Source organism: Monomorium pharaonis, chromosome 1 (assembly GCF_013373865.1).
Source record: "Monomorium pharaonis isolate MP-MQ-018 chromosome 1, ASM1337386v2, whole genome shotgun sequence".
In the NCBI taxonomy this organism is placed as follows: Eukaryota; Metazoa; Arthropoda; class Insecta; order Hymenoptera; family Formicidae; genus Monomorium; species Monomorium pharaonis.
This window is the reverse complement of record NC_050467.1, coordinates 15,614,142-15,630,285: the sequence shown is the minus strand read 5'-3', so window position 1 is coordinate 15,630,285 and position 16,144 is coordinate 15,614,142. Positions and strand designations below refer to the sequence as shown.

Sequence of the window (16,144 nt, the reverse complement as noted above, 5' to 3'; positions counted from 1 at the left end):
AAATTATTATAATTGTCAATACATTTTTAATAAGAGTTTAGGCATCATTTCTGTTATTTCAAATTTACCGTTATCGCGCGGTAGCCCAATACAATAAAGTACTTAATCTTTCAATACAATGTATATCGGCGAGAGAATAATTAAACTCTTATTAAAAATGTATTGACAATTAATAATAATTTTATTTCCTTACGATCCCTAATATATTAGAAATATATGTATGTATACAGGATTGGCCGAAAGTATTAGACAATGATATAATTTAATTTCTCAATAATTTCTACTGCCGCAACCTTTTTTCTTACGTTTTTCTCTATAGAAACATATTAATGCAAGTTTTAAATTGACATTTAAATGGCAATTAAGATTATAAAGTAATTAACGGACATACTGTTCGATTTCTGCTGCCGATCTGCCTACAGGTTATGTCAACAGGCTCTGCTTGATTTCTGCTGCCAATATGTTGTCAGATTATGTTAGCAAGTTCTGCTTGATTTCTGACAGCAGTTTGCCGACATCGTTGGATATTACAGACTCTGTATAAAATTTGTTGCCATTCTGTCGTGAAAAATTGATAGCATGCTCTGCTCAAAATCTGTTCCTGCAGGCTTGGCTATCTGGGCTGTAGCACGAGTCAGGCATGAGCACATGTTCCAATATGTCGATACGTAATAAATCACGATCAGCATCAGATACAACGGCGCAGATAGTTGCGCGCGCAACTTATGTAACAATCAGCCAATAGTAAACCTAGTTGATGCGACATGCGCATCAGAGACGTGAGCACGTGCAATATTGGATGACCAATATTGAAATTGTATTGGGAAATCTTGGCCAATGCATTTCCAATGTAAATGCAATATTGTTTTATTACCCTAATAGCAAAATGCTAGCAGATTGCGAGCAGATTGGCAGCAAATTCAATCAGATACCCATTGCAGATCCATAGCATTCTGTGTCCGCATTAAGCTCAATATTTGTTGACAAAGCCTGCTGGCATGGCATGCCAGCAGATTGATTGCAGAAACCGAGCAGAATCTGCTGACATAACCTGACAGCAGATTGGCAGCAGAAATCAAGCAGATATCTAAAAGATTTCTTAAATCGGATCTTAAAGTGCAACTAGAGATAAAAAAATAAAATAAAAATTTCATTTTTTAAAAATTATTTTTATTAACAGTACATACTAAATTTAGGACAAATTTTTATTAATTAATTAAATTTAAATTATATTGTTTTATTTTATTCTTACTTGCCGCTGGTAGGTTTTGAACCCGGGACCTTAGGATGACAAACCTTGTACTCTATCTGCTACGCCAATTTGACTCATCGGAATGAGTACTTGTTATTGTCTACATATACCAATATGTTATAAACTGACACAATTATATTATTTTTTATAAAAACAATTAAATTTTGCAAAACATTAAAAATAAATAGCATTAATTTATTTACTTATTAATTTCATTGTTAAATTTATCTTTTTCCATAATAATTTTATGGAAATTGCGATCTATTTAGCATTAATACTTTGAAGCGTTCAAATGGTTAATTAGATGGTTAACTATATACAGGGTGTAATGTAATCGGAAGCCATCCCGTAATGGAAAGATAGATGGGATCGAGATGAACATAAAAGTCCAATATTGTCTTGGGTTAGGTCTATCAATAATCGAGATATAAATTTTTCAAATTGTACGAATGAGAGCGCGCCGTGTGAAGAGCCGAGACGCTCGAGCTGTAGCGCGGCCCACTGTGTCGAGCATTGGCTGCCGGCGGCGGGGTGAAGAAGGAGAAGCGGTGCCGCTGCCTGTGCTTCGCCGCCTTCGCGTCTCATCGCACCGCGCCAATACTCGTGGCAATGGCAGCTATGCACATTCGCGATTACTTGACAAATTAGGAGTTAGCAAAGATATGACAAATTAAAACCATAATAAACTGCTGTCATTAAGAAAGTGTCGAAAGAGCGAAAGCGATAGATACTTATGGAATCTACAAATAATCTAATTTCTATCGTAATTGTGAATAAGTAAATTAATAAAAGTTTTTCGTACATTCACGAAAGATTCTTTCTTTTCCTTAAATATCTTGTATCATGCCTGATCTAACGATTTCGTGATTAAATTATACGATACGATCGTAATTATACTTGGAGATGTTAATGTCACCAGTATGGTTAACAACAAAGCGTTTTCTTTCGTTATTATACAATAGAGAACTTAAGTTTACGAAATAGTCCAACAGAACTATTAAACACGATGTCTCCGTAGATATTTTGTCATATTCCAACGAGAAAATATACTTTCCTAACAGGAAACGAGAGAACGATAGACAATGATATCACTTCTTGAAATTCTTTTTTTTTTTTATTCAGACAAATAATGGATTACGAAAGAGAAACCAATTAGATTTTTGTATTTTTCTTGATATCTATTCTGAATCAATAAGTAAAAATCTGTCGTAATTAATAATGTAATTAAAGATAAAAGAAATTCCGAGTTCCCTATCGTTATGAAAGAAAAACTCTTCGTTATATTAATAACATTTGATATTGAACATCTCTAAGCATAATTATCGTAGAAGGCATAATCTATTGTGAAATCGTTACATCAAGAGATATTTTTCTATCGTGTTATGAACAATGAGTGTAACATATTATATGGATATTTTCTAAAACGTCAAAATAACGGCTTTTACTACCTGGGATAGTCATAAAAATGACGTTAAAATGTCGTCTTTATTAAATGTAACCTAAAAACCTATGTTTTTTCATAAAAATAACAATAAAATACCGTCAAATGTACGATACTAGTTTCTTGAAAATGACGTCAATAATATGAAAATAATGACGTATTTTTGACGTCAATCCCAATGAGAAATAGTACATCGAATCGACATCGATTCGACGTCGAAATCATCATTTCGATGTCAATTCGACGTCGAATTGATGTCGAATTCATTATCGTTTCTCACTGGGATATATGACGTCGTTAAGATGAGACAAATGTACGTCAGTTTTACGACATTTAGACGTCATTTTATCTCGACATTATGACGTCTGGTTCGTCATAAAATGACCAAAAAATGCCGTCAATTAGACGTCACCTTGCTACCTGGGTAAATTCATGCACTGAAACAGAAAACTATTTAAAACAATCACGAAAATTTAGAGCGGCTAAAACAAGGAGTGACTCTGCGAATAGTAGTGATAAATCATCTGAAACAGATGTATCCATCAAAAATATCCCAAAAATTCCAAAAAAACAAGTAACGACACATAGTAGCAAAGCAAGAAAAGTTACGCAAGAAGGTAAAAATCTAATGATATAGCAATAATAGATATTAAAAATGACTAATTACACTATACAATAAATTAAAATTTATTTAGGAAATGCGATTGTAACTTGTGGAAAAACTAATAGTAGTGATGAATCATCTGAAACAGATGTAACCAAAATTATGCCAAGAAATCCAGCGAAACAAGTAACGACACTTAATAGCAAAGCAAGTAAAGTTACGCAAGAAGGTAAAAATCTAATAATGTAGCAATAATAGATATTAACAATGACTAATTACACTATATATAAATTAACATTTATTTAAAAAAACAGATTCCCATAAGTGTAATCTCTTTAAAAGAACGTAGATTAAAATCAGATGTCATGTATAATTCCAAATATTTACAAAATATAATTGTGGATATTCATTAATATACTTTTGTCTTCCACAATGTTGGAATGCACAAACATTTAATTAACAATTTTATGATTTTTGCTTATTATGAAGACAAATATGTCTCAGTGATTAGATTCTCATGCATACGAAATAAACAAAGAAATAATAGCTATATTTAATCAGCGTTTTGTAATGATAATGTATAGTTTTTTAGATTGTATAGTGATGGAATATTTCAAGGGTCGATCAGCAATAAACCACGTATTGGAAAGTTTAGTTTATTGATTTATAAACACACGTAACAATAGCAAAGATCAATCCGTCACTCGTACTAATAATTATCCAGTTTACTACAGAAACTCGTACAGCCGGTGTCTACTCGCTTAGAGTTGCCGAACAAGTGCGTGCATGCACGCGGCGCGGTCCTAGATCCTAGGAGACCAAAAGAGGGGGCAGAAGAGCGCAGCACGCCTTGACAAAACACGCTGTGGGCGCGCAATTCGAACTGCATAACTCCAACACTCCCTCCCAACCACATCGTTGTTTTGTATCCTTAAGACAAGGATTATCAGCAAGAATAATAAGTTCTTTGAGCAGAATCCTGAGTATTGTAGCTGAGTGCAACAGAGAAAACAAAAACAAAAACAAACAAACAAAAAAAAAACAAAAAACGTAAGCTACATCCGCCATTCTTCGGTTATTTGGATTCTCCTGTAACAGACAGCAAACAAAAACTTACAATATAATTCAATCAAGAAACAAGAAATTCTATTAATCAATATAATCATTTAAAATTCGTCCTGTCAGACGCTTGTGGAGTTCAAATGGAAGAGGCTTTGTAAGGATGTCCGCTATCTGGTCTCTAGACGGTATCCAATTGACTGTTATAAGTTTTCTGTTTACACATTCCTTGACGTAATGCTCACGAATTTCGGTCATGTGTCTTAATTTAGTTCCACCTCCTGTTTTAGCACTAGCTTCAGCTGCCTTATTATCACACCAAAGGCGTATCGGGGCGAAAGATGTGTTTAGCATTCGTTTTAGTGAGTTATGCAAGGCAACTATCTCCTGACAGGCTTCACTCATCGCTACATATTCTGCCTGACAGGTAGATAGTGCTACATAAGGCTGCTTATGTGTCCTCCAAGCAACTGAATCACCGTAAAGCTTCACGACAAAACCACACGTTGTTAGACTGCCTTTGCAATCCGCAAAGCTAGCATCCGAAAAAGCTTCGAAATTATCTTCCTTGCCCAAGAAGCTTAGACCTTGATTCTTGGTTCCCTTCAAATATCTGAACACTCGTTTAATCCCTTTCCAGTCGTCTTCGGTCGGATTTATTTGGTGCCTGCTGAGCACGTTTACCACGTAAGAAATATCTGGTCTTGTTGCATTAGCAAGGTACAGTAAAGAGCCTATAGCCTCTCGATAAGGAGCATTTTTTATTGTATTTGTTTCAACCAGGGATTCTTCATCATTCGGTTCTTCTCTTAGTTTACGTTCTCGGTTGGCTACTTGGGTTGTCACCATGGGCGTTCGTTGAGGGTGCATTTCTTCAAACCCGAAGCGTTTCAACATTTTCTCAACGTATATTGCTTGACTCAGAAGCATCACCTTTTTATCTCTATTTCGGCTAATATTAATGCCTAGAAAGGTCTTTGGTTCTCCCAGGTCAGTCATTTCAAAGTCATTCATTAATTTTTCTTTAACTTCAGACAACTTTCTCTCACAATTACCAGTCATAAGCATGTCATCCACATAAAGCAATAGTATGAGAAATTCCGAACCTTCTCTCCATACGAAAAGGCAAGGTTCGTTGTCGTCCGCTTTCAAACCAGTGCCTTTAACAGTTTCCGTAAATCGCTCGTTCCATTTTTTGGGGCTAATCCGTAATCCGTAGAGGGCTCGTTCAATTTTGCAGACTTTTGTTTTCTTGAATTCACTCGAATACTGAGCTCCCTCCGGAATTTCCATGTATATTTCTTCACTTATAGTGTCGTTCAAGAAGGCGGTTTTGACGTCCAGTTGACAGACCTCAAGGTCGTGTTTGTTGCTTACTGCTATCAGTAAGCGCAACGTCGACAGTCGGGAAACAGGCGCATATGTTTCGGTCAGATCATACACATTTTTATCCTTAAAACCTCTGATGACCAACCGTGCTTTATATTTTATATTTCCAGTAATGTCCGATTTTCGTTTCAGTACCCATCGAGAGTCAATAACATTTGGTTTCTTTCCTTTCTCACTTACTTTGGGTCTGTCGACAATTTTCCACACTTTGTTTCTTTCCATCGCATTCAATTCATCATTAATAGCTTCTTGCCATTTAAGTTTCTCCGCAGTGGACATAGCTTCCTTGAAAGAAGTTGGATCTTTATTTATTTCCGCTAAAAGTGCGTGATACGTTTCGTCGTCGAGTTTATTGACTTCCGAACCACTCTGATCGACATTAACATTCGCGGAGTCTGCACGGGGGGCACTCTTGTCCTTTCTTGGTCTTCCTCTCCTTTTCACATTCTCTCCCTCCGTTTTTGAGATTTCTAATTGGTCGTCGCTACGTTCCTTCTCAAAAACAACAAACCATTTGTCTTTATCTATTTCGTCGACTGGCTTTTCCCAGTCTTTTATCTGATTTTTGCCATATTTGTCTCCGTACACTAACTTTTCATTGAATCTAACGTCGCGGCTTTCGTAAAATTTCCCTTCCTCTGGTTTCAGAAAAATGTATCCCGACGACTTATATCCAACCAGTATTACTCTTCGTCCTTCGTATCTGAATTTCGGCCCTGTTTTCCTCTGCACCTTGATATAGGCTAAGCAGCCAAATCGTTTTAGTTGGTTGATATCAAAATTATAAGTTGGCATAAACTTCCGTAACGGAATCATCATTCCATTTGACTTATGTGGTGTACGATTATATGCGTAAACCGCAGCACCCAACGCCAGGTCCCACATATTCTCTGGGAGTTTCGAATCATACATGTAGGCGCGCACCTTCTTCTGAATAGTTTGGTTGAATCGTTCCGCTACACCATTGTGCTCAGGCGTATCCGGACAAATAAGTTGATTCTCTGCTCCCAGGCGATTGAGTACATCTACTGTATAACCTCCGGTATATTCCGTGCCTTGATCAGTCCGCAGATAACAGACTTTTGCATTGTAACCTAAGAGATTATTACAGCTTCTTACAAACGACTCCAAGCAGAATCCTGTGTCACTCTTGGCTTTCATTGGATAAGCCATGGCTAAGCGTGAATAGTCGTCAATGAAGACAGAGATATATCTATATCCTTTAGGATAGGCCGTTGGACTGATCACACCCATGACATCCGAGTGTATTATCTGCATTGGCTTCGTGGCTCGCTGTCTTGTTGATTTGAAAGGCAATTTATTGAATTTAGAAATAATGCAGACCTCGCAGTCCGATATAGAGGAATCAAAATTCGCACTCTGTAGGCTCTTATTTTCGCGAAGTTGTTTTTGCATTGCCTTCAAATAATCAACTGACGCATGGCCCATCCGCACATGCCAAAGCATTGCCATATTGTTTCGTATAAAAGCCTTGTACTTATCATTGAACGGTTCTTCGCTCTCAGGCAATTCTATCTGTGGCAACTCATTCACATCGTTCAACTTTCTATCCGCAACGGTTGTTTCAAAATTTAACCTTTGTAATTGACGCTCCTCTTCCATTGGGTTTGCACTTACGTCCGCTTGTTCATCCTCAAGTTGTACAGTCGTCCGTTCAGTCTCTTCTACATCCAGAATTTTAGGCACCCCTTCAGAATTATTTGTTTCATCCGTTTCAACTTCGTGGGCAGTTTCTTGAGCGTTGTTGCGAGCTGTGACACTCCGAGTTATGTATCGCGGATTTTCTTTATCTCCCATGGTTGATACATATGCAATAATTCTGTTATCAGTTGCTCGATTTGAAGTATTAGTATTTTCTGAATCTTTATCAATTTGAAGTTCTACTATCCAGTAAGGTTGTCTATAAATTCCAGTAATGAATAGATCGTGCGATATGGGATCAAAAATATCTATACGTTCTTTGTCAAGATATATCCCTAATCCCATGTCAGCGAATTTCCTCAAGGAGAGCAAATTTCTCGACAAGTTCTCCGCGCAGATTACGTCCTTTAACTCGTGTGTACCTCCGTCACTCGTTAATATTTGAACGTCCCCTATTCCGTCCGTTTTCAGGTTTGCAGCAGGATCATTGTTTGCGCATTCAATCATGCCCACATTCGATTCGTCGAATGTTTTAAAAATTAGCCGGGAATTGGTGAGGTGTTCTGTGGCACCGGAGTCTGCCAAGAACCTAGCAAATCCTTTGGAGTCGTCATTGATATCGTCAGTTCCTACATCTCCAGTTCGGCTATCATCCTTAACAAAGCCTGAGGAAGAGAGGAATCCAACATGATTAGCTTTTATAAGTGATTGCTTACCTTTGGCATCCTTTGATTTGTCAACTTCCGAAAGAGACTTAGTATCGCCCTTACTCTTATCTTTGCTTCCACGACCTTTATATCCTCCTTTGTTGTAGAGTTTTTGTCTTTTAACATTCGTACCGTACGAGTCAGAATTCTTGCGTTTGGAAAACTTCCTTGTCTGTGTTGTAGTTTTTCCCCCACGGGAGGATTTCAACGAGTCATACCTTCTTGATTTGTGTGGGTTATTTCGAGTTTTTGTCAGACGCTTTGGACACTCACGTGCAATGTGCGTCACAAACTCGTTACATTCGTAACATTTCCGAAGTCCTGTGCCCCTCCTCGGACAGTCATTTGACACATGGTCATAATCGTCACACTCATAACATTTTATTCTGGTTTTTCGAGGTTGTGCACTCATCGCACTTGCAGGGTTCGCCGTATTCGTCGACGTCGAAGCGACTGCCGCTCTATTTGCTTCGTATGTATGACTTAAGTTGTTCATACGTTAATCCTTTTCCGGTGGTGTTATGCGTCAGAAATTCAACCGACTGTATTTGAGGAACCGAAGTCATCACAGCGTTGTAGAAGGCGTCTCGTTTTTCCATCTCTGACAAGGGGACGACACCGGATAAGTTCTCGTAGTTTCTTACGACTTCTTCGAATCTGTCCCAGAATTCTGCTGCCTTCTCTTTACTGGGATTATATGTCATACTGTATAATTGTTTGCGGATGGTAACCGATGTTAGATTAGTTTCACATCGTTTAAGTTCCTTTATCTTCGCGAGCAGTTCTACAGGATCTTTAATATGAACTATTTTCGAATGGTAACGCTGATCCAAGCGGTTTATTAAGATGTCCCGGACTTTGAATTTCAGTTTCTCCTGGAGCTCGGCTGACAATTCTTTAGATGGAGGGACAGACGGGTCTATTATATGCAGCAAATCGAGAGTTCTCAGCTCTGACGTAAAGTAGTCCATAAAATGTTCCAACTTTGTTCGTTCCGTGAGTTTATACTCTCGTTTCATTCCAAAGTCTCTGTTCACTATCTCAAATTTGATTGTTTCATTACGTGGATGCTCAATAACTGTACTCGTAGATGCGTTGCCTCCGCCTAACACACCTAAGTTCAGAGATTCCCTTTTGGCAGCCTCCGGTACGTTATCATGTATGACAGTACCGCCATCAAGAGTAATCTGTGGGTCCTCAGCCGATTCAGACTCCTCTGAGCTATTCACATCTTCAGCTTCCTCATCATATTCCATTCTCCTCGCGATGTTTTCCATTTCCTCTCTCAGTGTTTTCATATCCGCGGCGGTTCTCTTTAATTCAGTCTCAGTCGTGGTTTTCAATTTTTTAATATTTTCCTCTGATCTTTGTACGACTCTGATCGTCTGATCTCTCATCCTTTCGAATATATTGATCAAATCTATAATATGATCTTCAGTCATGGGGCTATGTTTTTCACGTGACTCGCCTGCAATCGTAGAAAATTATGCGTACCAACCAAAAAAAAAGAAAATTAAAAAAAAAACGATATTCGTATAACAGCATTCATACAGATACATTCGTGGAATCATTCATTCTTAAAGTCAAGCCTCAGAAGAATCTGTCGAGCTTGTGTGAATCAACTTTTTGTACATCCGTTTCATCCCCATTATCATACCACATGCATTCGTTTACTTGAGGTAGGCACCGTACCTAAGTCTTGATCGTCTGTCTGGGTCCCAGCATCCTCATACGTTTTTACACACGCCAGATCCCTTGAAACACTCGTACAATCGTCATTCATCATCGTTGTTGATTCATATAGACCACTCAGCTGGGTTTTGGGACTCGGTACTATAGCTAAGGTCTCGCCTTTGCTTTCGGCCAGCCGTAAGGCCTTGGAAACCACTCTATGCTCTTCCTTCGTGATTTCCTTGGGATCTGCATACGAAAAAGAGTTACCGCTTGTCCAATGATTTAGCGAATTGATACAATTCAAGCTCCCATTTCGATCGACCGAACACAAGTCGTATCGGATGGAAATAGACGAATGCATCGGTGTCTGCACACAAGATCACCTCCACACTCGCTCTCATATATGCAGTGACAGAGCGCACAGCGATGCCCACCACAAATATGAACCAGCTTGTTGGTTGGTGCCTTTGAATGAGTTTCGAAACTTAATTTAACATTAATATTACCGGGTTTTTTTTTTTTTTTTTTGTGAAGTTTTATATATCATATAAAACTCACTGCTATAGCATTAGTAGATCTTTGTAATGTAATAAATTACTAAATCTACAGCAACCGTGACCGTCCGCTGTCACTCGTATTAAATCCGTAACGTTCATGCTTCACATGTAATAAAAATTTACAATGTTTGTGAATATCCGTGTAAATTCATTCAAAGTTTAGTAACCGTCCGCGAGCATTCGTAGTCGCATACGTAAATATTTGCAATTTTACAGTAAAGATTACACACCTATTTTGTATAGAATTCCGTCATCCGTTTGAAACATAATTTCGTCATTCACCTTCCGTATTATAATGCCCTGTCCTGGATGTTTCTCCTGCAGTCTCAGTTCATCATTCCAATATTTACAAAATAATAGAAAAGTCATTTCCTCTATAGAAAAAAAAGAGAGAAAAAAAAACTATATATATATATATTTTTTTTTTAATTAGACAAACGGCAAGCAAAAGTCAAGACTCAAACTGCTTCATAGTTTAATTTGTAAATTCAATTAAAAATGTTCATAAATATTTCCTTTATTCAAGTTTCGCGGAAGGCATTGATCACTAAATGCACACATATACTCATAGCCGTTCCGGCCTCAAGGGGTCGTACTCCCCATCTCTTCCCACGTATTCCCCGCTCACAGCGCACGAGGAGAGAGAAATGGGGAGGGGAGAGCTGATGCAACGCGGCTACGCGCAACGCGCACGAACATGCAGGCGATGCATCTTTCATCTCTCTCTTCCCCCATCCGTACTCGTTACACCAACGCGCACGCCGAGCGCGCCACTGTTGTGATGTCTTTCCCATTTCGAATCTTCGAGAACACTACACGCCGCGATCCCACCTCGTACCATCCAAGACAAAGCAAATTCATCCTCTTCTTTTTTTTTAATATCAAACACCCGCTACTCTCAAGGTGACAAACAATTCCATTATGCGCAGTATGCCCATCGTTTGCCTCGCGTGGTAAAGGGCACACATGTGCGCTAATTGCTTATCTTACCTCTTTTGCCAGACATGCGTCCTCTTCTCGTCCTGCCATCCTTTAGCATGTGCGGATGCTCTAATACGGAAGGTTTTCCAAAACACACGTTGTATCACACCACTCGCGGAAGCAAATCGTGAGATAAATCGGATTACGCTTTCAACAATACGTGGCTTTGCTTGCGCAGTGGAAGCGTGCTGGGCCCATAACCTGATGGAATATTTCAAGGGTCGATCAGCAATAAACCACGTATTGGAAAGTTTAGTTTATTGATTTATAAACACACGTAACAATAGCAAAGATCAATCCGTCACTCGTACTAATAATTATCCAGTTTACTACAGAAACTCGTACAGCCGGTGTCTACTCGCTTAGAGTTGCCGAACAAGTGCGTGCATGCACGCGGCGCGGTCCTAGATCCTAGGAGACCAAAAGAGGGGACAGAAGAGCGCAGCACGCCTTGACAAAACACGCTGTGGGCGCGCAATTCGAACTGCATAACTCCAACATATAGTTTTTTGTTTTTTGATAGATTTACAAATATACATAGCAATCACATTTATTAATTATTCAGCAGTTACAAAATTTTATTTTTTCTAAACGCTATTATTAAAATTTGATAACATGTTCTATCATACTTTGTATATCTGTTTTGTCAATTTTTTTACACGTTACATTAGTGTAATGTGTGTACCTTATATATATACCTATTATTAAATATAAATATACATATATTAATTATAAAATAACACATATTATGTAATAATAACCATAGGCACAATGTAAGACGTATTATATGCATTTCCAGTTGATACAAAGCATTAGTTAACAATGTAAATGTAATAAAACATGTAACACGTGCGAAATTATAACATAGATGTAATGTAACTGATGCTCTATGTCGACTTACTTCAATTTTATACTTACTTTTGCGATGTTATACATTAAATGACAGAATTTTGAAAAGAATTGATCTATTCAGGATAATTAATATTATTAAAGAATATATATTTTGTTTTTAGAATCACGAGATGAAGTTTCATCCGAGTTTGATATGCAAATATTTGAACATAGCCAGAACATACCCAACAAAAATGACAACTTGCCAATTAGAAGCATTCAGGTATATCATTATAATAACTTATATTTGTTTTTTATTTCAATTTGGATGATATATAATATACTTTTAATATGTAATATTTATTCTTGTGTAATATTTTGTAGTATTGTCACATTTTTTTTGTATTGCGAATGTTCATAATTGTGTAAAATATATTTAACTTTTTATCTATATGTTTGTACAGCATAACAATATTTTGATTAATTTGCAGTACGTGATAATTTTCGGCGATTTGTCATTGGGAAACTGATAACCTTGGAGACAAAAATAAATATAATCCTAAAACAGCAAAAACTTATTTTAGAAAAACAGACAACTAGTATTGTTGATTCAGAAGAGAAAGAAGATGATATATTCCTAAATTTACCACTCAAAAACGAAAACAAACTTGAAGCAATAAAAACAAAATTAAGCAACGACTTAACTTATAAAAAACATGTGGTACGTTCTATCTCTGTTTATTATTTTACACAGAATAATTTTATGAAAATAAATGTGTTATCTAATTCAATAATATTATGAAAAAGAAATTATATAATTATAAAATTATAAAAACTGAATCTAATAAATGCAAACGTTTGCAATGTTAAAACAATAATATATATTATAAATAGATAAATATTAATATCCAAGATAATTTCGTATATTACGACTATTCTAAAAGCACATATTGAATACAAATATGTTCATATTTTGTTATGTTTATTTATATTTACAGTTTGCCTCCATATTTTTTTAATGCTATTTTTCAAGATTTCAGTTTTTATCGTGGTATATGTTATATAGTTTTACTTAAATTAAATTAATAAATGACACTAAGCTAAATATCCAGCTCATATTAACATTGTAATTGTATTTTAGATTAAACAATTGGCTCGAGTTGTATGCTCAGATATCAAAACGTCGTGCATTCGACTCATGAGGCAAATATTTACAAATAATTTGGCACTAAAATACAGTTGGTATGGAGCGAAGAAAAAAGAGATCTTTTCAAACTTACAATTATGTAAAATAATTATGTGTAAGTAAAATAAATTTAGAACTGCAATTCTTAATTATTTAATAGCCCAGATAGCCAAGCGAAATCAAACATATCGGGCAAATTAATGCACTGCATGTATGTTGTGAACTTGCCCACAATTTGCTGTCATTGTAATTTAACGTGGAACGAAGTTAACATCAGGAGAGCAAATAACCTTCATGAATTTATAAAATTATAAGTGCATGCATTGAGGAATAATAAACTTGTCACATTGACCGCAATTGTGCATGCATGTTGACAACTTGCCGTCAGTTTGTTGAATTCTAATGTAGAATTTTATATGATGTCAAAACAACAGACAGTTTGCGGAAACACCTTGGCTTTAGTTTGATAAAATTAATAAGGAATAAGTGATAGCAAAATAACAATACGTTGCCTTCCTTTGGCTATCTGGGAGTATAATTGTTTATACAAATAAAAATATATACATTTATAAATATATGTATATGTTAGGAAACTTAAGATGTAAAAGTAAAAGTACACTTCTTCCAACTGTGTGATCGAATATTTATTTCTTTTGTCACTATATGCGACAATGTTTCCCTGTTCCTTCCTTACGAGCGACTATCCCCTCCACGTAGTTACTCGTCCTTACGCCGTCGCGTCCTTCCGGTGCGACTGCGCCATCTCCCCTCCTCGCACGGCCGACCCGGGTGCGCACGGGCCCTGAGTCCCGGAAATCCCTAACATATATAATTTACTTATTGATTAAGTAAAGAATTTTTTTTACAAATATTGGTATTTTCATGCAATTTTTAGTTATTTATTGACATTAAAAAACATTTTTTCTTGTATTTCTTAATTGACTAAAATTTAAACAAACATTTATTATAAAAATAATCAATATTTATAAGTTATTAATGCTTCAAAATTAATACGTTTTAGGTGTGATAAGAAAGTCTCATGGAAACGCAACAGATGAGCAAATCTCAGCCCCAATAAAAATATGGTTGGCCCACGCAAAAGAACGCGCTGGAAAAGAAAAGTGATATTTGAAGATATGATTTTTCAAGTCAAGTTTTACGTTTTTTTTTTGTTAATTATTTGAGAATTAAAATTTGACGTGCTTCACATTACCACGTTCGGATTTGATTTAATTTTTTTATTTAGTTGATGTGGTCGAGTTTTGAAGATATGTTATACATGAGTTTTCTAGTTTTATTTTAAAATTATCTATTATACGATGTTTGTAATCTATGCAATATAGGGTGCGTTCGGGGAGACGCTGTTAACACTACCAGCATCAGTCTAACTTCATTATTCATTAAAAGTAGAACAAGGATAGACTGATGCTGATAGCGCTAATAGCGTCTCCTTGAACACACCCATAATGTGATAGTATATGCATATTAATACATATACAGGGTGTCCCAACGCATGTGGACCACCACTCGTAAAAAGGTAGAAGGGATCGAGATGAACATACAGGTCCAATATTTTCTTGGGTTAGGTTTACAAATAATCGAGATATCAATTTTTTTAATTGTGCGAATGAGAGCGCGCCGCGGCGCGCCGTAGGAAGAGCCGAGCCGCTCGAGCCGTAGCGCGGCCCACTGTGTGAAGCATTGGCTGCCGGCGGCGGGGAGGAGGAGAAGCGGCGCCGCTGCCTGTGCTTCGCCACCCTCACGTCCCGCAGCACCGCGTCTAGACTCGCGTCGTTACGCACATTCGCAATTACTTGACAAAATTATTTAGCAAAGATAGGGACAAATTAAAACCGTAATAAACTTTTGTGATTGAGAAAGTCGAAAGAGAGAAAGCGATGGAAACTTATGGAATCTTAAAATAATCTAATTTCTATCGTAATTGTGAATATAGTAAATTAATGATAGTTTTCGGTACATTGACGATATATTCTTTCTTTTTCCTAAATATCTTATTTACAGTATCATACAACTCGAATTTTGTTTCTTATCGAATTGTATCGTACTGTTAAATCTTTGATGAAAACATTAATAAAAATTCATAAATTTATTCGTCAAATCATTATCGTAAATTCACGATTGATTCTCAAATTAATAGTTTTTTTTTCGTCTATTATAATATTTGCTACATCGAGTTCTCTCATCGTTATATTTTTTCTTTTACACGATATATTCATTAATATTTCTTCATATTTAATCAAAATGATGCAAAAATGGATCGAACTTTCCCAACAGAAAATACTAGAACGATAGAAAATATCATTTCTTTAAATTTGTTCTTTTTGATTTAGAGAAGCGATGAATTATGAAATAGAAATCAATTAGATAAGTGAGCAACAGTGATTGGTGTACACGAAATAGGATAGCACATTTTCTTAAAAAAAAAAACGGAATTTATTCAAAACACTCCGATACACGAGCTCGACAGCTCGAGAACCGACATAAACAGCAATACGACAACGTTCTTCTCTATAGCAACCAGCTGACTCGCGCGGCCGGGCGACGCGTGCAGTACGCGTGCAACAATAGATTAGGGGCGATGCGTCTTCTACGATAATTATGCTTAGAGATTAACGTTCAACATCACGTATTGTCAATACAACTCTAAGTTTTCTTTCATGACGATAGAAAACTTAGAGTTTCTGCTATCTTTAATTGCATTATTAATTACGATAGATTTTCAGTGATTTATTTAAAATAGCAACACGAAAATCTAATTGATTTTTATTTTATAATCCATC

General features: G+C 36.5%; 1 protein-coding gene across 2 annotated transcripts in view; it reads left to right on the top strand.

The window, feature by feature from the left end:
- Positions 1 to 13,411, top strand: part of LOC114255611 — a 29,611-nt gene extending 16,200 nt beyond the window's left edge. The window contains exons 1-5 of one of the 2 annotated variants that reach the window (XM_036295473.1): positions 2,997 to 3,310; positions 3,389 to 3,526; positions 12,340 to 12,440; positions 12,649 to 12,878; positions 13,299 to 13,411. In XM_036295473.1, coding sequence (XP_036151366.1) covers positions 3,085 to 3,310; positions 3,389 to 3,526; positions 12,340 to 12,440; positions 12,649 to 12,687 — 504 coding nt within the window. In that variant the 5' untranslated portion in view covers positions 2,997 to 3,084 and the 3' untranslated portion in view covers positions 12,688 to 12,878; positions 13,299 to 13,411. Of the gene's footprint in view, positions 1 to 2,996; positions 3,311 to 3,388; positions 3,527 to 12,339; positions 12,441 to 12,648; positions 12,879 to 13,298 lie in introns of those variants that run through there. The other variant, XM_036295472.1, reaches the window with a different exon arrangement.
- Positions 13,412 to 16,144: the final 2,733 nt, after the last annotated feature.